The 23,484-nt window shown below is 46.4% G+C and overlaps 1 protein-coding gene across 9 annotated transcripts in view; it reads left to right on the forward strand.

The window, feature by feature from the left end:
- The window catches only part of ADGRB1 (adhesion G protein-coupled receptor B1), a 388,463-nt gene that overhangs the window by 195,867 nt on the left and 169,112 nt on the right, over nt 1-23,484 (forward strand). For 5 of the 9 annotated variants that reach the window (XM_082235447.1, XM_082235450.1, XM_082235445.1 and 2 more), the window contains exons 5-9: nt 581-745; nt 2,262-2,425; nt 9,271-9,445; nt 11,972-12,136; nt 17,865-17,966. In XM_082235447.1, the coding sequence (XP_082091573.1) occupies nt 581-745; nt 2,262-2,425; nt 9,271-9,445; nt 11,972-12,136; nt 17,865-17,966 (771 nt within the window). Of the gene's footprint in view, nt 1-580; nt 746-2,261; nt 2,427-9,270; nt 9,446-11,971; nt 12,137-17,864; nt 17,967-23,484 lie in introns of all 9 variants that reach the window. The other 4 variants (XM_082235451.1, XM_082235446.1, XM_082235453.1 and 1 more) reach the window with 1 other exon arrangement.

A 23,484-nucleotide genomic window follows, 5' to 3' on the forward strand; every position in this document is an offset into this window, starting at 1 on the left:
CATGAGACCAGGACCCTGCGGGATCTGATTTCTTTCCGCAGGGCCTGTAAGACAGAGTTGTTCCGCCTGGCCTTTGGCTTGGAGCCAGTTTGATTCCCTCCGCCTCTTTCTCTTTTCTTTTTCCTTTCTCCTCCTGTGATGAGGCTGCATTCTAATATTTTAATGTTTCAATATTTTAATGTATTTTAATCTTGTTTTTAAGTTGTATTCATTCAACTCATTTTTATTATTGCTTGTTAGCCGCCCTGAGCCCGGCCTTGGCTGGGGAGGGCGGGGTATAAATAAAAATTATTATTATTATTATTATTATTATTATTATTATTATTATTATTATGCCAACTCTGAATGCTTCTCCCAGCAATATCAGCCGCCATGGCAATGGGGGGAAGATGATGGGAGATGATGGGATTTTGGTTTTGCACCATGCTGGATACTTCCCACTTTACATGCAATGTTGTCCCAGGCCACTGCCAGGTAGGAGAGCCAGGAATGGTACCTGGTCAGCATTTTGGAGAGCCCCCCCAACAGGTTGGAGCAGACAACACTGGGCCAGATGTTCACATGTTCTGCACCCCGACAGGTGACCCAGCTGCTGAGGAGTGGTCCCCATGGAGCGTGTGTTCGACCACCTGCGGGGAGGGCTGGCAGACTAGGACAAGGTTCTGTGTGTCGTATTCCTACAGCACGCAATGCAGCGGACCCCTCCGGGAGCAGCGGCAATGCAACAACTCGGCCGTCTGTCCAGGTGATGACCTTCCACACCGCACATATAATTCTCCCTGCCGCTACCTCCCCAACCGCAGGGAAGTGGGCGCTCTATCTACTCATCTGCATGCGAAAAGGCTCTGCTCAAAGGTCACGTGACTTCTGCAACAAAGGAAGCGGAATTCTGCAACCTGAGTTGATTACCTCCCACCCCCTAAGCAAATTTCTGCAATTAGTATGCATACTCTATTTACCTAAGCCGGGTGCTAAAGCCCGCAGCCCAAGGAAAATGGATTGTATTCAGCTACCCCTATCATTCTGACATTTCATCCACTCTCTCTAAAGAGATAGGAACTTGCTTTGCATCTTGCAAGACATTCACAAATCCACTGACTTCACTCTGGCCGAAAAATGCTGCCAACTTGAGTGGTTTCTTTTTTAAAAAAATCAACAAGCAAGCAAGGTTATTATTGAGGTCAGGGTGTTGGAGGGATTCATTCTGTCTGTGTAGCTTCCCATAAAAAATGACCTGATTATTTATTTATTGTTTATTTTTGGATACTAATTGAAAAATGAGTAATATAAAGGTAAGGGGACCCCTGACCATTAGGTCCAATCGTTGACGACTCTGGGGTTGCGCCACTCATTTCGCTTTATTGGTCGAGGGAGCCGGTGTACAGCTTCCAGGCCATGTGGCCAGCATGACTAAGCCACTTCTGGCAAACCAGAGCAGTGCACGGAAATGCTGTTTACCTTCCTGCTGGTGTGGTACCTACAGTATTTATCTACTTGCACTTTGACGTGCTTTTGAACTGCTAGGTTGGCAGGAACAGGGACCAAGCAACGGGAGCTCACCCCATCACAGGGATTCGAACTGCTGACCTTCTGATCAGCAAGTTCTAGGCTCTGTGGTTTAACCCACAGCACCTTTTGGATACTAATGGGAAGATGGGTACTATCCCCCAGGAATAAACCTCATTGAAACCTCCTGTCTCATACACACATCACTAGCATTACTTAAAAGAGTAAATAAAACACAACTTCTTCATGTTTACAAGGATGGCTTTGGTTTCTAAGTCTACAAGATGGGAGCTAGTTTCTCACGGTTGCTTCATGCAGGAGAGAGATGGGGTGGAGCTTGGGAGTTTGACAGGAGACCACAAAGTACCGTATGTTTCGCTCTATAAGACTCGCCAGACCACAAGACGCACCTAGTTTTTGGAGGAGGAAAACAACAACAAAAATATTCTGAATCTCAGAAGCTAGAACAGCAAGAGGGATCGCTGCACAGTGAAAGCAGCAATCCCTCTTGCTGTTCTGGCTTCTGGGATAGCTGCGCAGCCTGCATTCGCTCCATAAGACGCACACACATTTCCCCTTACTTTTTAGGAAGGAAAAAGTGAGTCTTATAGAGCAAAAAATACGGTACATTTCCCCCTCTCTTCTAGTCTCAATGCTTCCCTCTGCTGACTAGAGGCATGCAAGTTTCTTATGTTTAAGACGAGCAATAACCAAGCTGACAGCTCCTTGGCTGACCTCCTCTGCTTTCATTTCAGTCCATGGGACATGGGACGAGTGGTCTCCGTGGAGCCTGTGCTCATCGACCTGTGGCCGAGGGTACAGGGATCGCACACGGACCTGCAAACCTCCTCAGTTTGGCGGCAACCCTTGCGAAGGACCCGAAAAGCAAACCAAGTTCTGCAACATCGCACTTTGCCCCGGTAAGTTGGCAAAGAAACTTTCCCACTTGCTCTTCAGCAGGTGAGGTTTTGGGCTCAAAGGGGCACCGATGAATTAGGAAACTTGGAGGCTCCATACCATAATTTCTCCCTATATCTGAGAGTTTCAAATTGCCTCCCCTTGTTTTCTAGGTGAGAGGAACGCATGCATTGCAGCAGGCTTTTGCAAACTGGGGCCTTCCAGATGTTTGGATTGCAACTCCCACCAGCCTCAGCCAGCAACATCTGGAAGGCACCAAATGGAGAGAGGGTGGATGAAGGGTTCTCAATCTCATATTTCCAAATTTTGCGCAAATGCAGTTTCACACAATTTTCACTTCATTAGTGTCTACCTTCCTCCCTTCCACACACACACACACACACACACACACACCATGAGCCCATTGAAATAACATGGTATGGACAGAAATTTGAAAATTGCAAAGATAAAAGAAGGGTGTGTTTTTTTAAATAGTTTATTCATATTTACAAGGTTGGCTTTGGACTCTAAGTGTACATTGTGGAAGTTTGTTTCATGGCTGCCTCATGCAGGGAAGAGGTGAGAGGGAGAGTTAAGGGTGGGGCTTGGGGTTTAGTGAGAAACCACAAAGTGTATTTGCCCCTGACTTTCTGTTAGTCTGTGTTGGGATACTGCTGGAGAGATGGGGGCATTTGGCAGGCCCCCAGCTGGCTCCAGCCACAGGCTGGCAGCTGGGCGATCTCCGGTACAGCATCAATCAGCGACATGAGCCTCAGATACATTTAGAGACTCGGCACGCTCTTATCAGCAGAGTGAATAACTTCTCACAACGGAAGTGGTGGACAGTGACACGTGTAAGCGTTATTTACAGGTGTTTATTCAGCATAGTTCAGGAACAAAGGAAAAAATATGTCTGCTTCCCTTCGTGTCCAACAAAACAGTGATAATGCAAAAGCTATATACAAGCGGAAGTTCCCAGCAAGTCTGTGCTGGAAGTAAACAGGCGCGTGACACATAACAGCCATGCCTGTTCCCTTTTAAGGTGGAACGGAACTATATCCTAACAGTCTCAACCCTGCTCTTTTCTGGCTGGGGGCATGCAAGGTTGTTTATACCCAACATTGTCGACATCCGAGTGTGTACTGGACAGTCAAAGAGGAAGTGCAATGGAGAAAAAGTGCCTGAAAATGATGAAAATCTAGCAGTCTGAAGCCAGACACCCCCACCCCCAATAACTGTCCCTATTTTCCAGGGACATTCTTGATTTAGAGAAGCCATCCCAGTTCCTGATTTGGTCCTGTAATGTCCCACTTTTCCTTAGGATGTCCCTATTTTTATTGGAGAAATGGTGGAGGGTATGCAGTCATCCAATCCCTGAGCTGTCAGAAGGCAATCCCTAAACAGGGCTACTTTCAGATGTCTTTTAAAAGTTTGGTAGTTATTTTTCTCTTTGACATCTGGTGGGAGGGTGTTCCACAGGGTGGGTGCCACTACCGAGAAGGCCCTCTGCCTGGTTCCCTGTAGCTTTGCTTCTCACAGGGAGGGAACTACCAGAAGGCCCTCGGTGCTGGACCTCAGTGTCCAGGCAGAACGATGGAGGTGGAGGTGGTCCTTCAGGTATACTGGACCGAGGCCGTTTAGGGCTTTGAAGGTCACTCTAACTACTGTGCTACATTGGCTCTCCAAACAGACTTCCCAGACAGATACAGTCTCTTTTTAAAAAAGTGAGGCAGCCATGGGTAATGTGTGTGTGTGTGTGTGTGTGTGTGTGTGTGTGTGTGTGTGTGTGTGAATTATCTTAAACCACTGCAGCAAATGAAAGAGCAATCTACAGGGAAGCAGCTCGCTGCAACCCCATCCAGTCTGATTAATGTCTACTGGTGAGCACAATGGTAATCAAACGCCAAACGGGCACCAAATTGGGGAGGCAGTCAGAAAGGGACAATGAGAGCAATTCAGTGCTTTAGAGCCTCGCCGGCTGCATCGGTTATTGTTCCGGGGATTTATAACGGCAAACAATGACAACTCACCGTTGCGGGCACAATGCAGTTGTTTGGCGTGCGGCAGGGACTCTTGGAGAATGAGCCACTCTCTGGAGGAGAGAAGGGAGAGGAATGGGAAGTCAGAGGGGACAAAGTGTCTAATTGCAGTAGAAGCTCTGGCTGGCTGATTGCTGTTTGATTTGGTGCAGTGAGACTCGGGTAAATGAAGTGCTGGGCTTTCAGAAGGAAGCACTTGGACAAATGATCGGATGCTTGGGTTTCTTATCCAACTATTTTATCACTCGCTTCCCTATGATATCCAATGTGGAGAGATACTGGCTCACATGATGGAGGAGAGCTTCATTATTTGTAAGGATCTACAAACACATTTCATCCTCCTTAGGGCTCATGACTGACATAGCTAAGTCAACAACAACAACAACTTATTTATACCCTGCCCATCTGTCTGGGTTTCCCCAGCCACTTTGGGTGGCTTCCAACAAAATATTAAAATACAATAGTGCGTCAAACATTAAAAGCTTCCCTAAACAGGGCTGCCTTCGGATGTCTTCCAAAAATCTGGTAGTTGTTGTTCTCTTTGACATCTTGTGGGAGGGCGTTCCACAGGGCAGGTGCCACTACCAAGAAGGCCCTCTGCCTGGTTCCCTGTAACTTGGCATCTCGCAGGGATGGAACCGCCAGAAGGCCCTCGGAGCTGGACCTCAGTGTCCAGGCTGAACGATGGGGGTGGAGACGCTCCTTCAGGTATACAGGACCAAGGCTTAGGGTGAGCACCTTCTGCTGTCTCTGCAACATTTGTCTCCCCTTTCGTAGAAATGACTGTTAGCCATTTTCACCGTCCCTCACAAAACAAGTGAACTTGGGGGGTGTTGAAGCTCTTCTGCCTCCCTAGTGACCAACATCAATGTCTGGGGCAAGTGTCTCATTCCAGAGCCTGTTTTTGTTCTTCCCATGACACCCGATGGGAACCACGGGAAACTGAGCTGGCCCCATGGGAAACTGAGCTGAGTGATGGGATAGCCCAGATGGTAGAGCATGAGACTCCTAATCTTAGGGTTATGGGTTTGAACCCCTTGTTGGGCAAAAGATTCCTGCATTGCACAGGGGGTTGGATCAGATGAGTCTCGCAGTCCCTTCTAACCCTACAATTCTGTCATTCTATGGTAGAATGTGATTGATTGATTGATTGATTGAGAGATTAGGATCTGATAGCTGATTCATTTATTTTTTAAGTAGATGTTGAGAAAATCTCTCTCCCTTCCCCAAGCTCTGTCCTTGCTTGAATTCTGCTAGGAAATCTGGTTGGCCACTGTGAGAACAGGATATAGAACTAGATGGGCCATGGTCCTGATCCACCAGGCTCTTTTAATGTTTTTAATATGCCATTGGTGTCAGCTCCTGGAAAAACAAATCTCATGACTTCTTGCCCTGCCTGGGGACTTCTGGAGACATCTGATTGGCCATAAGGGGAAGCAAAAAGCAGAACTGCCCTGCTGGCAACTTTTCTACATTTCTGGCTTGACTCACTTCCTCAAGAATGCTCAAGCTGTGTTTTCTGAACGGATCTGCAGTGGTTGCATACCTAGAAAATCCTTCTTTGGCTTGGCTGGATGACCTCCTGGATCCTTCCAGCCTTACAATTTGTTAGGAATTGACACTCGGACTTCCTCCTGCTAGAGAGATAATGAACCCTCTGCTAATGAGCTGAAGCCTTCCAGAAATAATTAGAGTGGGTCTGTCATGTAAGGAAATATTTCAAGATATATCTCTCTAATAAAAGTATTCATATTTCATTCCTAACCTGCACTTGGCATAAGGGGGCTTTTTCCAGCTGAATGATAAATTACGGCTGATATTTCAGACTGGAGAACTCCTTCGCCTATTCGCGTTAATTAAGTGATGCAAGTAATTGTGCATTCTGAGTTAGGCTGGAGTTGGCTGGCTTCTTTGAAGTGGTACGTTATCTAGCGGTTTCCGAAGTTTGCACCGGGGCATGTGGGGGGCCTTAAAGGTGAGAAACTTGGTGCTTAAAATAGACATGTCTTGGTTTTCCATTTTCCGACCACCCAATGAAAACCTGACGGTATTATTATTTTAGCCCTGGCAGTGCCAATCATCCATGACTTATCTGCAGATTACAGAAGTAGATGGCGCTGAAATGTCAGGGAGAAAACCGTCTTGTCAAAGTGGAAGCAGTTTTGACAGTTAAACACACAAACATGCACACCAGCCCTGAGGATTCAGTAAATTGCTTCCCTGTGAACAGGCTTCACCCTCTTGCCTGCATTTGGCATGAAAGCTTGCCTTATCTGTCACCCTCCTGATCCCAACTTGGGACTCTACAGTTGGCCATCAGCTCCGGTCAGGATGGCATGTGGTCAGAGATGATGGGAGCTGTGAGTCCAGCAATTTCTGAAAGACATCAGTTGAAGAAAGCCCGTTCATCCTGCACAACTAGCACGTCTTCAGGCAGTGTGTAGTTAAACTGTGGAACTCACCACCACAGGAGATAGTGATGGCCAGTGCCGGATTTATGTATAAGCTAAACAAGCTATAGCTTAGGGCCCAACTCTTTTGGGGGGGCCCAAAAAAATTAAAGGGGGAAAAACTGGATGTACATTTCCAAAATATAAGTTAAAAAACAAATAATATAAAACCTACACACAGCAACAGTGTTTTGTGTTGTGTAAGCTCCTAGGATGTAAGTCATGGGCCCCACCTGCTAGCCTGCTCCCTAAAATATTACTGGTTTGCTCCTTTCTATATATAGGGTGCCTACTTTCTGCATGGACTGGTTGCATGGCAACATGCGCAAATGGCTTGAGATACCTATTAGGTCCATCAATTACCATATAGCATCTATTCAACACAAAGAGCAGAGGCAATTTGTTGTTGACAAAGGACAGCTGGATATATAAAAGGCCCCATTACCTTCAGTTGCTTAGGGCTTCATCAAACCTCCTGAAACTCCCTGGTACTGAATGGGGCAACTGTGCCCCTGAAGGACCAAGTGCGCAGCCTGGGAGTCATTTTGGACTTGCAGCTGTCCATGGAGGCGCAGGTCAATTCTGTATCCAGGGCAGCTGTCTACCAGCTCCATCTGGTACGCAGGCTGAGACCCTACCTGCCCGCAGAGTGTCTCGCCAGAGTGGTGCATGCTCTAGTTATCTCTCGCTTAGATTACTGCAATGCGCTCTATGTGGGGCTACGTTTGAAAGTGACCCGGAAACTACAACTAATCCAGAATGTGGCAGCTAGACTGGTGACTGGGAGCGGCCGCCGAGACCATATAACCCCGGTCTTGAAAGACCTACACTGGCTCCCAGTACTTTTCCGAGCACAATTCAAAGTGTTGCTGCTGACCTTCAAAGCCCTAAACAGCTCCTTCATTATATCTGAAGGAGCGTCTCTATCCCCATCATTCTGCCCGGACACTGAGGTCCAGCGCCAAGGGCCTTCTGGCGGTTCCCTCGCTGCGAGAAGTGAGGCTACAGGGAACCAGGCAGAGGGCCTTCTCGGTAGTGGCGCCCACCCTGTGGAACGCCCTCCCACCAGATGTCAAAGAAAAAAACAACTAGCAGACATTTAGAAGACATCTGAAGGCAGCCCTCTTTAGGGAAGCTTTTAATGTTTGGTGTATTATGGTATTTTAATATTTCGTTGGAAGCCTCCCAGAGTGGCTGGGGAAGCCCAGCCAGATAGGCGGGGTATAAATAATAAATTACTATTATTATTATTATCTGGCCCTGGTGATGGCCACCAGTTTGGATGGTTTTAAAAGAGGACTGGATGAATTCACAGAGGAGAGAGCTGTGGATGGTTGCTAGCCTCAATGGCTAGGCTTTGCCCTCCACAGCTGGAGGCATCAATGCTTCTGAAAACCAGCTGCTGGAAACCACAGGAGATAAAGGGCTCTCGTTCTTACATCCTGCTTGTGGGTTCGCCATAGGCATTTGATTGGCCGCTGTGAGAATGGGATCCTCGACTGCCTTTCTGTGTTACTATAGAAACAACAAAATACACAACAAAATATTACAGCAACAAAATATACAGCAAAGAATATACACCTTATAATAATCTGACCCAATCCAAAGAAAAAATCATAATAAAACAGAACTTTAAAATGGAATGACTTATATCAAATAAAGCAATGTTCAATAATTTATTAGAATATAATAGTACACAATAAAATTAACTCACAAAACTGGATTGTTGTAATAACCTGCAGTTTTATAAGAGTATATATTTAAAGAAGATGAATAAATGAGTTAATTTGGAATATACAGAAAGTATAATAAATAAATTTAAGGGACCACAGAAAAAGGGGGGAGGAAGCCGAGTTTTGAAATGTTAAGTTGATTGTAAAATTATTGAAATGTATAAACCTGAAAACCATATTTTATTTTATTTTTAAGAGAGAATCGATTAGGAAACTGAAGAACTAATGATATAACATATATAAAATAAAATAAAAATTGACTCTCAAAACATCAGAAAATAATAATAACAGCCTTCACTCCTAACAATTGCAATGAACGATTACTAAACTATGATCAATGATAATGTTAATGATATTTTTTTTATTTGTACCCTGCCCTACCCACCCAGAGCTGGGCTCTGACCGGCTAACATCATATAAATAATACAATATGCATAAAAACAAGCAATCAATCGATTAAAATGCAACCCAAAATTAATTCAAATAAAAGTAACTGCAAATGAAAATGCATTAAAATACCACAATGCATACAAAGCCATGTAAAAGGATCAAACTGAGAAACAAAAACACACAACTTTTTTTATAAAGCTATAGCTCCGTGCAAAAGCGGTTTTCACATTCTGCCTTCCCTTCTTTCCTTCTTTGGGTCACTCAGTGGACGGCAACTGGAATGAATGGTCGAGCTGGAGTTCCTGTTCCACCAGCTGCTCCAACGGCACCCAGCAGCGGACGAGAGAGTGCAATGGGCCGTCGTACGGGGGAGCCGAATGCCAAGGACACTGGGTGGAGAGCCGAGACTGCTTCCTAAGACAGTGCCCAGGTCAGTAGTAATGTGTGGGTCACCCTCTGCCCCTTTGGGAGTCAACCAATGCATGGCTGACCTGCAAAACAACCTCCAGCATGGCAGTAAAACTGCTCGGACCTTTGCAAAGCTAAGCAGGGTCTGGTATGGTTTCAAATTGGAAGGGAGACTATGAATCAAGAAGCAACAGCCTTTACCAAAGGTGTCGTGGGTTTTGAAGACACTCGAATTCAGGACGCAAGAGAGAAACGTGCTAAGAGGAAGGCTCCCTTAGCAAACCCTCACCATGATCAACTCCCGCCCAGAAACCTATGTCCCCACTGTAGAAGGATATGTGGATCCAGAATTGGCCTCCACAGTCACTTACGGACTTATTGTTAAAACCGTGTTTATGGAAGACAATCTTACTCATCTAAGAGTGATTACCAAAAAAGAAAAAGAAGATTAGATGACCCTTGGCATCCCTTCCAACTTTAAGATTCTATGATCATCGTAAGTGGCTCAGTACAGATACACATGGAAGAAGTTGCCACTGAAAGATCTGTGATATCATGGGTGCCATTCAGATGTTATGGACTACAAATCCCATCAGCCACAGCTGGCACAGCTGAGATACTGATAGCCCCCATCCTAAGGAGTTTCTTACAAGGTGTTTGATGCTTGTCTTTTGCCCTGTACGGAGCACTAGTTTGCCAACAGAAATAAACTTCAGTGCAGCTGTCCCCAACCTATTGCCATCCAGGTGCTTAGAGCTGAAGCACTAAAGATGGGATTTGTAGTTCAAAACGTCTGGAACATGCTCATTTGGGGAAAGCTACTATACAGCAAGTCTTTCAGTAGCAACATTTTCTGTGTACATCTCTGCTGAGCCACATAATGGAGCTGAAACAATTTGGAACACATATTCCTATGCACAAGCTAATTCCTAGTATTGTTTATTTAAGGAATTTTGATACTGCTTAACTAAGGAGGAGGAGGAGGAGGAGAAGGAGGAGGAGGAGAAGGAGAAGGAGAAGGAGAAGGAGAAAGAGAAGGAGAAGGAGAAGGAGAAGGAGGAGAAGGAGAAGGAGAAGGAGAAGGAGAAGGAGAAGGAGAAGGAGAAGGAGAAGGAGAAGGAGAAGGAGAAGGAGAAGGAGAAGGAGAAGGAGAAGGAGAAGGAGGAGAAGTCATCTCCAGTAGGCACTGGAAGCTCAACAAGGAGGGGATTTGTCTGAGCTCAACTGGAGGAAGTCCAATAAAACTGGGTCCAGAATACTAAGCACATGCCATGCATCCATGCCGTGGAGGACCACAAACAGTTACTCCTCTGTAGACCTCAGACAGGATACCTTAAGGTGTCCTGGACCAAAGTTGTTGGTAACAGGGGCTCAGGAAGGGGGGGGTGAGGTCCAACCTGGGTGTCATCCTTGAGCGGGTTGACAAAATGAAACACCTTGGGGGGGCGGCACTTACCGTGGGGCCTGGAGTGCAGCACGCCTGAGCCACACGTCTATCCTGGGAGTGACGCAGTGGCTTGGGGCCCCACACTGCCTGAAATGGCAGTGTGGGGCTTGTGTCCATCAGGTGGACTCTGTTGGCAGCTCACTGTGCCGCCCCCCTGGGTGGATCGCCGCGGTGCCCCTGTGGGAGGCTCGCCCCGCCCCCGCAGCTCCGGGTGCCGGAGCAGCTAGCTACACCCCTGGTTGAGAGCCAATTTGAGAACCTCAATGGCCCCCAAGTGGAAAACCTTACAGGACTTGCAATTTTTGATTTGGTAGAAAAATATGTGGAGTTTAGCAATAGCTGAAAAATATCACGTGCCAAAGGCTTGGAGAACCCAGGAAAAAATTATATGCAGTTTGGTGGGATTCTATCTTGTTTTCAACAAATGTAGCAACACAGGACTCCCTCTCCCTAGTACAACATGAAATTTGGTTTTCTTAATGGTCTTAAGTATTCTACTAACCTAATATGAAGTCTCTCCCAGATACATTGTGCTGGTTTTTTGTGCCTCTGTTATGTTTATTGCATCAATTTATTTGATTTGCTTCAATATTATTATTTTTTAAAAGGAGGGACCTTGATCCTGTCTCTGCCATGTCTGAGCAACCAGTGCAAGCTTTTGAGTTATGTGCCGGGACTTATTTACCCCATCAATAGTCCAATCGCAGCATTTTGCACCAGCTGGAGCTGACAGCCAGTGTGGTGTAGTGGTTAAGAGTGTTAGACTCGTAATCTGGTGAACCGGGTTTGATTCCCCGCTCCTCCACATGCAGCTGCTGGGTGACCTTGGGCTAGTCACACTTCTTTGAAGTCTCTCAGCCCCACTCACCTCACAGAGTGTTTGTTGTGGGGGAGGAAGGGAAAGGAGAACGTTAGCCACTTTGAGACTCCTTTGGGTAGTGATAAAGCGAGATATCAAATCCAATTCTTCTTCTTCTCCACACCAGATCCAAGGGTAGCCCTACGTAGAGTGCATTGTGTGTGCCCACAACCCCAGATCTCCACCCTCCCCTGAAGGAACCCTACATTACATTTTCTCCCTTTTCTCCCTTTCTCTTCCAGTGGATGGGAAGTGGCAAGTGTGGGGCCCATGGGGGAGCTGTACCGCCACTTGTGGAGGTGGAACGCAGAAACGCGACCGTGTCTGCTATGGCCCTTTCTATGGAGGAGACGCATGTCAAGGACCCAAAGAGGAGTACAAGCAATGTAATGAGAAGAGATGTCCAGGTAAGAGATTTCTGCAGGAGATGAAGGGAGTGGATGGGCCATTGGCCTAATCAAGCAGACACTTCTTGTATCCTAATTAAAACTGTGCATTAGCTGTGGTTCCTGCACTGCAGGGCGCTGGAGTAAAAAAACCTGTATATTTCCCTGCGAGTGGCAAATTCTGCCCCTCAGCTGCCTACACTCTTTGGCCCGCCGATCCGAAGGGTCAAGTGGTTCTGGGCAGGAAACTCACAGGTAGGTAGAACACTTCTTGCTTTGTGAAGTGCACTGATGCCAGAGTGTCCATCTGCTCCCACTAGGAAATCAAAAGGCTCTGTTGTTGTTTAGTCATTTAGTCGTGTCCGACTCTTCGTGACCCCATGGACCAGAGCATGTCAGGCCCTCCTGTCTTCCACTGCCTCCCACAGTTTGGTCAAACTCATGCTGGTAGCTTTGAGAACACTGTCCTACCATCTCATCCTCTGTTGTCCCCTTCTCCTTGTGCCCTCAATCTTTCCCAACATCAGGGTCTTTTCCAGGGAGTCTTCTCTTCCAGTGAGGTGGCCAAAGTCTTGGAGCCTCAGCTTCAGGATCTGTCCTTCCAGTGAGCATTCAGGGCTGATTTCCTTCAGAATGGATAGGTTTCAGCTTCTTGCAGTCCATGGGACTCTCACCGCTCTAAGTATGGCTTATTTTTTCCTGGGGTGTGTGTGTGTGTGATTCTCGGGGTATCAAGCTGATGGCCTTCATCCAACATGTGACTGGATGATGACAATGATGATTGAAAGAAGGAGCCTCAAGGTGATTCACAGACAAATAAAATGCAGCAGTAAAATAACAAGAATTAATCTGGCTATTGTTGGCCTTTGATTGCCTCCAAGATTCCTGGCCAGCCTTTGGCCTGACAAGTATGGGCATTCGGATCCTGTAGCCGTCAGATCAATGTCTAAAAGCAATTGCATTCTTATTTTGCCCTAGAGAGAAGGGGGAAGAGGAAGAACATCAAATATCAACATAATTTGGTTTTTAAAAAAGGAGGAAAGCCATTGAGCGTAATTGGGTTAGATGTTAAATTCTCCCAGTGCTGCGTGCTTCCTTTTGTAAAATGGCTTTTGTTACAAAGGGATATTAAAAATTACAGGCATCGTGTTATTCCCTCCTGAGAAATGGAGCACTCCCACACTCTCAGGCAAGGTGGCGGATTGCATTTCTAATGAGCGTCCCTAATACAGAGTGTCATGCCTTGTTTCCCAGGAACGTACTTGAACACAGGAGGGAAAGTTGAAAGGGTGAAATTGAGGACAAGACTCTGGTGGTTGGTTCCTGCATTTCAGTTGCAAGCGGAATGTGGAAAGAGGGTTGCAGAGCTGATCTCCTTTTTAGCCCAGCACCACAGCAAATACAGTGGTACCTCAGGTTAAGAACTTAATTCGTTCCGGAGGTCTGTTCTTAACCTGAAACTGTTCTTAACCTGAAGCATCACTTTAGCTAATGGGGCCTCCTGCTGCTGCTGCACCGCTGCCGCACGATTTCTGTTCTCATCCTGAAGCAAAGTTCTTAACCCGAGGTACAGTGGTACCTTGGGTTGCAGACACTTCAGGTTACAGATGCTTCAGGTTACAGACTCCACTAACCCAGAAATAGTACCTCGGGTTAAGAACTTTGCTTCAGGATGAGAACAGAAATCATGCAGTAGCAGCACGGTGGCAGCAGGAGGCCCCATTAGCTAAAGTGGTGCTTCAGGTTAAGAACAGTTTCAGGTTAAGAACGGACCTCCAGAACGAATTAAGTTCTTAACCCGAGATACCACTGTAACTATTTCTGGGTTAGCGGAATCTGTAACCTGAAGCATCTGTAACCTGAAGTGTCTGTAACCCGAGGTACCACTGTATTGAGCTAGTTAAGGACTGGACTAAACCATCCAGGGGTCCTTTACCTTTACTTTTAAGGACAGACAGATCGGCCACCTTGCCTTCTGCTCAGTTGTGAATGTTTTTAATTCCTTGTTCCCTTTTGTCCTGCTTCCAAAACAAACACATTCTTCCTTTCTTTTTCCAAAAGGAAAACTTGAGCTGTATCAAAACATGCATTTTTAAAAACCACATTTCTCAAACTTCCTACTGCTTCTACATATTTTCTCTATCTATGGTAGCTACCTAGCTATCTCTTGGTGGAAGGAGTTGGGGAGTTGGGTATGTTTAGCCTGGAGGAGAGAAAACCGAGAGGTGATATGGTATGGTAGCCATCTTCAAATATCTGAAGGGTTGCTACATGGAAGATGGAGCCAGCCAGAACCGCCCCACACATGACGCAGGGTGATGCAGCCGCTTCAGGCGGCGGAAGTGCAAGAGACGGCATTCTTCCTGCTCTCCTGCCCCACTGCTTCTGCCACAGAGAGGAAGGCATTCTGCCACAGACATAGAAACCAAGCAAGCAGCAGCACTTTGAGGAGCGCCTTGACTCCAGTCAGGTTTGGTCAGTCAAGTCAGAGTCAGAGCTCAGCCATGGTGGAACTGGGGCAAACGGTACAAAATGGGAGCTTATTTTTCTGGTGTTCCAGTGGGTAGGACCCAAACCAATAGATTCATATGACAACAAAGCAGACTCCCAACTAACCATCAGGAAGAACTTGCTGATGGCAAGAGCTGTTTGACAGTGGAGGTTATACAGTGGTCCCTCTGGTTACGTACTTAATTCGTTCTGGAGGTCCGTTCTTAACCTGAAACTGTTCTTAACCTGAAGCACCACTTTAGCTAATGGGGCCTCCTGCTGCCACCGCGCTGCCGGAGCACGATTTCTGTTCTCATCTTAACCCAAAGTACTATTTCTGGGTTAGCGGAGTCTGTAACCTGAAGCGTATTGTAATGGGAATTGGGGTTGCTTGTGCGTAAACTGCAAACTGCTCCAAGCTAGCCGTGTAGCTAAAACTTTCCCCGGTTGACAGCCCTTGAAACGCGACTGTCTTAGTCACTGGCAGAATCTGTCAGTGGGCGGGACCTAAATTTGCGCCAACATAGGAGTTGTTTGACTCCAAGTCTCCGCCTAGATTCCCTGCGTGGAAGCCTTCTGCGCAGTGTGGGCGTGCCAAGCGGAGGTCCTGTGCTCTCTCCGCTGATTTCACTGGAAGAGTCTCTGAGCCTCCCCTCCGCCTTGCTCTCGCCTTCCCCTTTCTCCCTGGTGTCCCCTGGATTTCTTCCCCCCGTGGGAACCCTCTCTCTCTCCTTGCTAGTTCCCTCCCCTGCATCACTGGAGCGACTTTCCTCTCCTCTTCCCTCTGATGGCAGTTCCCTGACACGTACGTAACCTGAAAACGTCTGTAACCAGAGGTACCACTGTATATCTATTGCCTTGAGACTAATGTGTGAAGATTCCCTCGGTCCCTATGCTGGTCAGTTTCATGGTAACGATGAAAGATTGCACCCCCAATTCCAAATGCAGCCAAGAAGGCAGGTGGGTGGAAACCATGGCAGAGCTCATCATGTTGCATCCCAAGTCTTGAGCAGAGCGTATTCCTAGTTCAAGCACCGCTGTCGAGTCCATTACCCACCAAGGCTGGGTGCTCGGCCTTGACTAATTGTCTTGGATAGCAGCAACCCACACACTGAAACGGTGCTCTGCGACCTTCCGAAGTCAACCTTGCTGGCTAGACACTGACAAATTGCAGCCACGGTCAGGATCATTGATTCCAACCCACCAACAGCTGCTCCTGCACCAGTTAGGTGCCCATCTCTTTGGCACGTCATTCCTGGCATGGTGGAATCCTGCTGCGGCCCAGTGTCAAATTCTAGGAGATGGGGACTTCCATAAGAAGCTGCTGGGGCTTATCCATGCCTGTCATTCCCTTTGCTTTTTCTCTTCCATTTCCACCCAGACTATGTATGCTCCCCCCCCCCTGTTTACAAGTTGCTTTACATGCCCAATAAAATAGAAAATGTAATTGAAAGCTGTGAAATATATGTCCCCCTCCTCCCTGTGCTTAGTGTTGAGAAATGACTTTAACACCCCAATGACAGCTTTCACTGCTTTATGTCCCATAAATAACTTTGCCACATAAAGGGTTGTGCTACTCAGGCCGGGAGCCGGGTTCCTTTGTGTGTGCTCACAGCTTTCTCCCAGATTCGGAACGAGAGAATCGCCTTCAGGCATTTCCGTGAGTGTATTTGCACAGGGTTTTTTTAGGGGTGAGGATGAAGGAAGTGCGCTGCCGGATCAGACCAAAGATCCATCTCGGTCAGCATTCTGTTTCCCACAGTGACAACTAGATTCCAATGGCAGAGGTGATGTGGAGCCTGGTGGTCTCTGGGTCTAGCTGGACTCCAATTCCAATCAGACCCAGCCAGCATAGCCAATGATCAAGGATCATGGGAGTTATAGTCCAGAAACACCTGCAAGGCAGCTGGTCTATGGAACTGGCCTATGGAAAGCCTGCAAGCAGGACATGAAACTTGTCTATGGATGTGTGTGAATGCACACCTGCATGCACACACACACACACACACAAACATATCTGGTATTCCAAGCTTTTGACCAAGATAGTTTCATTTAGCTGTCATAGCTAATGGTAAAGGTAAAGGACCCCTGGACAGTTAAGTCCAGTCAAAGGCTACTACAGGGTTGTGGCGTTCATCTCGCTTTCAGGCCGAGGGAGCCAGTGTTTGTCCACAGACAGCTTTCTGGGTCATGTGGCCAGCAGGACTAAACCACTTCTGGCGCACGATGGAAGCCAGAGCTCACGGAAACACTGTTTACCTTCCCACTGCAGCGGTACCTATTTATCTACTTGCACTAGTGTGCTTTTAAACTGCTAGGTTGGCAGGAGCAGGGACAGAGCAACGGGAGCTCACTCCATTGCGGGGATTCAAACCACCGACTTTCTGATCAGCAAGCTCAAGAAGCTCAGTGGTTAGACATTTCTGTGTGGTTGAATTCCACCTGTTTTCTCTACATTATCACTTTGGTATGCGTGTGTATAAAGATCTACGAGCCCACACCTAGAGATCGGCAAGCCCAAGAGGCTCAGTGGTTTAGACCACAGCGCCACCCACATTCCGCTTTGTAGATTTGTGGAGATCTAGCAAACTTCATAAATTTCTAGAATCCATATATGTCTGTCTGTCTGACTGTTTGTTTGTTTGTTTGTTTTAACCACACTTTACTTAAGCATACTCTACTTAGGTAAAGGTAAAGGGATCCCTGACCGTTAGGTCCAGTCGTGGCCGACTCTGGGGTTTCGGCACTCATCTTGCTTTATTGGCCGAGGGAGCCGGCGTACAGCTTCCGGGTCATGTGGCCAGCATGACTAAGCCATTTCTGGCAAACCAGAGCAGCACACGGAAACGCCGTTTACCTTCCTCCCAGAGCTGTACCTATTTATCTACTTGCCCTTTTTCATGCTTTCGAACTGCTAGGTTGGCAGGAGCAGGGACCGAGCAACGGGAGCTCACCCCGTTGTGGGGATTTGAACCACCGACCTTCTGATCAGCAAGTCCTAGGCTCTGTGGTTTAACCCACAGCGCCACCCGCATCCCCATATTCTACTTAAGCAGTTCTTAATTCTGAGATTCCTTGATATAACAGATGGCTGTTCTCATTCACCACTGTCAACCCACATTTTCTTTTTCCCTCACCCATCTTCCCCTTTTCAGTTTCTTTCTTTCCTTCCTTCCTTCCTTCCTTCCTTCCTTCCTTCCTTCCTTCCTTCGTCTCAGCAGACGTACTAAATTCAGCCACATCCTTTCTTCCTTTCCAGAGCCCCATGAAATCTGTGACGAAGATAACTTTGCTTCTGTGATTTGGAAGGAGACTCCAGGAGGAGAATCTGCAGCCGTTCGATGTCCCCGGAACGCCACAGGTAAGTAGTGGTGGCCTGACGTGGTTCTTCTCTCCTCTATGGCGACGGATGATGTCTTGACACCTCAAATGGCCTGGATCTCTTGCAAGTTCACATAGCACATTTAGGTGCAGACTTCAGATTTCAGTAACTGTCAGAAAAGTGGTTCATGGTTCTGGATTCAAGTTCATCACAGTAAGCTCCCCTCCACATGACTGCATAGCCGTGGGACCCAGTCCATTCCCTACAAGTTTCTCAGATACTATGAAACTGCGTCTTTGTGGATCCTATGTTCTCTCTTCCACTTCTCTTGAATTTCTGTTTATCTGTGGGTGGGTACTATGCATACATATTAAGAATGTTTATTATTTTTAATATTTCATCTTCATGTCACTTTTAATTTGTATACCTATATTTCTATATTGCTACGTGCAAGGCATTTTACAAGCTGAAGAAACAACAAAATAGATAGCAGAGATCAAACAATCTGATCCAATGCAAAAAAACAAAAACTTTAAAATAAACAACTTCTATCAACTAAAGCAATATTCAATAATCCATTAGAATATAATAGTAAACTTACTACAGCTGCCCAGACTTTGCTAGCTCAGAGACAGAAAGAAAATGCAGTCCTTCCCAAGGGAGATTGGCAGATGAAATTGATGGACTATGCTGAGATGGCAAAACTGACTGGAAGAATTAGGAACCAGGAAGAATCAAATTTTAATAAGACATGGGGAAAGTACATAACATATTTTTAAAAATATTGTAAACCATTAAAATCATTAGTAGGACTGACATAAAACTTGTAGTTAAAAGAAGAACTAGGGGGTGTTTAAAGATGCTAAAATTGGAGTAAGATGCGGGGAGGGGGGACAAACTTTGGTATAAGGATAGACAAAAGGGGGGAGAGAAGGTCAAAGGTATCATATTGATTATATTTTAATTGTTCTTTCTCTTGCTGTTTGTAAACCTGGAAATGCATATATATATATATATATATATATATATATGTGTGTGTGAATGAATATAATAGTAAACTGTAGTAAACAGTAAATTTAAATATAAGCAAATAATAATTAAACAGTTTGCACTTATCAATTACAAGAAAGAAATGCCAAACTATAATCAATAAAAATCTAAATCAATAAAAAACTATAATCAGTAAAAATAATTACAAGTCAAAAGGCATTAGATACCACAAACATACAAAAACATGTACCAGTAAAAGGACCAAACTGAGAAACGATTTATATAATGCTCTATACCCATAGACATCAGGGAGGTTCACGGCATAAAATTACAATATAAAAAAACACAAAATAGGTAATAAAACACAAAAACAATGGCAACCTGATAACCCCGCCTTCCACAACACATTTTAAAAGGGCAGCAGATGTCAATCAGCCCAAGGCCTGGTTAAAGAGGAACGTTTTCATCTGGCACCTGAAAGTGCATCATGAAAGCACTAGCCGACCCTCCCTGGGGAGAGCATGGGAAAGGAGGCCGAGAGATTGGACAGTGTTGTTGTTTTAGTGCATTTTTAATATTTTGTTGGAAGCCTCCCAGAGTGGCTGGGGAACCCCAGTCAGATGGGGGGGTATAAATAATAAATTATTATTATTATTATTATTATTATTATTATTATTATTATTAGTCCCATCTCCCACTCCTGACTCATGCAGTGGCTGGTGGTTGCATGCTGCTAAACAATTACACTAGCACAATGACTCTTAGTTATGCTACGTAACATTGCTGTGCTCTCCTTTCCCTGCAAGCGCAATGTGCACCCCTTAAATTTGTGCCAGGGGCTCCCCCAACTCTGGAGCAGATTCAGGGGGACAGAGAGAGGGGAGAGGGAGTTACAAGCACAGCTAAAAAATATTGTGCTGGCACAACGGATTAATTGGCCTCCACGCGGGTGGCGCTGTGGGTTAAACCACAGAGCCTAGGACTTGCCGATCAGAAGGTCGGAGGTTTGAATCCCCGTGACAGGGTGAGCTCCTGTTGCTCGGTCCGTGCTCCTGTCAACCTAGCAGTTTGAAAGCACGTCAAAGTGCAAGTAGATAAATAGGTACCGCTCAGGCGGGAAGGTAAACGGCATTTCCATGCACTGCTCTGGTTCGCCAGAAGCAGCTTCATCATGCTGGCCACATGACCCAGAAGCTGTACGCTGGCTCCCTCGACCAGTAAAGTGACATGAGCGCCGCAACCCCAGAGTCGGTCACGACTGGACCTAATGGTCAGGGGTCCCTTTACCTTTACCTATCTCTGCAATTGGCCTCTGTGCAGGCGCGAATGCATGTCCTCGATGCAAGGAGGACCCAGTTGGGCCGAACCGGCTGTCAATTAGAGATCTACTCACTTGAATTCATAGAGCCCCTTCACCAGCCAATTAAATGCATGGACAATTCAGTCCATGGTCCCCTCAGTTCATCTGCACACACTCCCTGAATTATAAATGGAAGTTTAGTGGCCAAATACTGCAAAACAAACAAGATCTGAATCTTGATCTGATTAAAGTCGCAAATGAACAGAAACTCTTTAAGTCACTCCTTGCAATGGCAAAAGTGAGATGTGAGCCAAGAAACAGCTGCCTCTGTAGCAGCAGAGATTCTTCTCAAAGTTTGTTTCTTGGGCTGTGTGCACATCATCTTGCTTTATTGGCCGAGGGAGCAGGCGAATAGCTTCCGGGTCATGTGGCCAGCATGACTGAGCCGCTTCTGGCGAACCAGAGCAGTGCACAGAAATGCTGTTTACCTTCCCGCCACAGTGGTACCTATTTATCTACTTGCACTTTGACGTGCTTTCGAACTGCTAGGTTGGCAGGAGCAGGGACAGAGCAACGGGAGCTCACCCCGTCGCGGGGATTGGAACCACCGACCTTCCGATCATCAAGTCCTAGGCTCTGTGGTTTAACCCACAGTGCCACCCGCGCTGCACATCATACCACCTCAAAAAAGAACATAATCCCGGGAGCTATAGTTTATCCCTCACAGGGTATCCTTAAACTACAGTTCTCAGGATTCTTTCAGTGCAGCGTGTCTGAAGCAAACCTTAATTGTCTGAAGCAAACAGGATTCAGAACACTGGGCACCAGGGGAGAACACGCAGAGGAATTTTTCAATGTGAACTTGCCCTGGGACTGGAAGTAGACACTTTGTTCTTGTAACAACTGAGATGCATCTTTCTGGCTGCTGTGGCTGTGGAGCAGAAGCTCTGGCCACAATCTTGTGGCTTATTTGTGCCAAAGCTGCCTTCTCTGGACATCTAAGCCAGAAGATGTGCCAGGACAACAGCTGGCGTTTCGGAACCGTCTCCGAAGATGAATTGCTGAACGGTTCCGAAAGAGATGCGCTGCTGTGGCGTTGGTGAAAACGGCTCCCTCTGGGGGCTCTTGATGGGGAGAGCGTGTGTCCACGTCCATGGCAAGGAAGGGGTCAGCTAAGGTGGCCTCATTTGTTTGATCCGACCCCACTACTTTAGCTTGTGAGTCCCAAAGGTGTGGAACTGCCAAACAAGAGGATCACTCTAAATTAGGAGAGACAAGAATAATGGAAGGCAGTGGACATTAGCTCTTGCCAGGATGATGAGTAACTGCCTGTTGGTTCCCAAAGATGTTGTTGCTGCTGAATATTTATTTCCTGACTATAGGTTCTCCCATGTGGTTCTTGAGCAAGCAATGATGTGTGTCCACCTATATGGGCTGCGCTTGCTGTTGAGCCAAAAATTTCTCCTGTGTTCCTCCCTCCGCTGCCCAACTCTTCTCCATCAATCAGTGAGGAAAGAAACACCATTCAGAAATGATCAAAGGGGAGAAGGAAACCACCAACTTAGAGGACCACCAAATTAGGGTGGCTTTAAGAGAGAGACCAATGCATGGAAGGCGAGGGCTATTGTTGGCTTCTAGCCACCATGGCTGTGCTTTTCCTTTACGGGTGGAGGCAGAGATGCTTCTGAACAGCAGTTGCTGAAAACCACAGGAGGGGAGAGTTGCAGACTGGCTCGCCAGAGTGGTGCATGCTCTAGTTATCGCTTGCTTGGACTACTGCAATGCGCTCTATGTGGGGCTGCCCTTGAAGGTGACCCAGAAATTACAACTAATCCAGAATGCGGCAGCTAGACTGGTGACTGGGAGTGGCTGCCGAGACCACATAACACCGGTCTTCAAAGGCCTACAGTGGCTCCCAGTACATTTTCGAGCACAATTCAAGTGTTGGTGCTGACCTCTAATGCGCTAAATGGCCTCGGTCCAGTATACCTGAAGGAGCGTCTCCACCCCCATCGTTCAGCCCGGACGCTGAGGTCCAGCGCCAAGGGCCTTCTGGCGGTTCCCTTGCTGCGAGAAGCCAAGTTACAGGGAACCAGGCAGAAGGCCTTCTTGGTAGTGGCACCCGCCCTGTGGAACGACCTCCCACCAGATGTCAAAGAGTAAAACAACTACCAGACTTTTAGAAGACATCTGAAGGCAGCCCTGTTTAGGGAAGCTTTTAATGTTTAATAGACTACTGTATTTTAATATTCTGTTGCAAGCCACCCAGAGTGGCTGGAGAAACCCAGCCAGATGGACGGGGTATAAATAATAAATTATTATTATTATTATTATTATTATTATTATTATTATTATTATTATTATTATTACTACTACTACTGCTGCTGCTGCTACTACTACTACTCTTGCGCTTGGATCCTGCTCACTGGTTTCCCTTAGGACCATCTGGCTGGCCACTATGAAAGGTTCCTGACCTAGATGAGCTAGTGGCCTGATCCTGCAAACTCTCCTTATGCACTTATGTTCAGTGTTGGTGAAATTCCATGGGTGGGCTGCAGAGCATTTTGTGTCTGCTCGTGTGTGCTTGCTTACCTTACAGTGTAGGTGGCCTGGGGTGTTTGTGAGTGTCCATTCTTTCATTCTGCAATCCTTATGGTCTGCAATTTGCAGCCTTCCTGGGGGCCTGAGCTTTACTGTGGATACAGGAAGGTAGGGAGGCTGCCTACTGTGGGCCTGACAGCTTTTATTACTTTTATTGTGCTTATTATTATTATTTTTATTTTAAAGCACAGATTTTTAAAAAAGAAATTGCGATGTGATTGCTAAAAGTGTGGAAGATTTTCTTAAGATAAAAGGAACGACTTCCCTTAGAACTAAAATCAGTGATTGCATCCATCTCAGGCATTCAGTAGCTAAACTCTGTGGTTTCTGGGACCTCAGTTAAGGCCCAGGGGAAGTCATGGCATAGGTCCTCTCATGGAACTTTTTTCAAAGCAGGAAGCACTTGGGGCAGCCATGGAGGCTGCAGAGTGCAGGAAGGATGTGTATTGGAAAGGAAAAAATGGACACCACCATTGGTCTTCTTAGTACCATAAGGTAAGCTCAACCACATGCATAGTGAAATGAAATGCGTTGCAAATGAGGCAGAAAAAACAGAAGCTTCTGTCATGGGGAGAGAACAATTTTTAAGAAACTAGAGGGCAGGTTTCACTTTGGAACTAAATGGACTTTGCCACTGTTCCCTGAAGGCAGAATCTTCCTATTTCA

Source organism: Podarcis vaucheri (assembly GCF_965113315.1).
Source record: "Podarcis vaucheri genome assembly, chromosome: 8".
Classification (NCBI taxonomy): Eukaryota; Metazoa; Chordata; class Lepidosauria; order Squamata; family Lacertidae; genus Podarcis; species Podarcis vaucheri.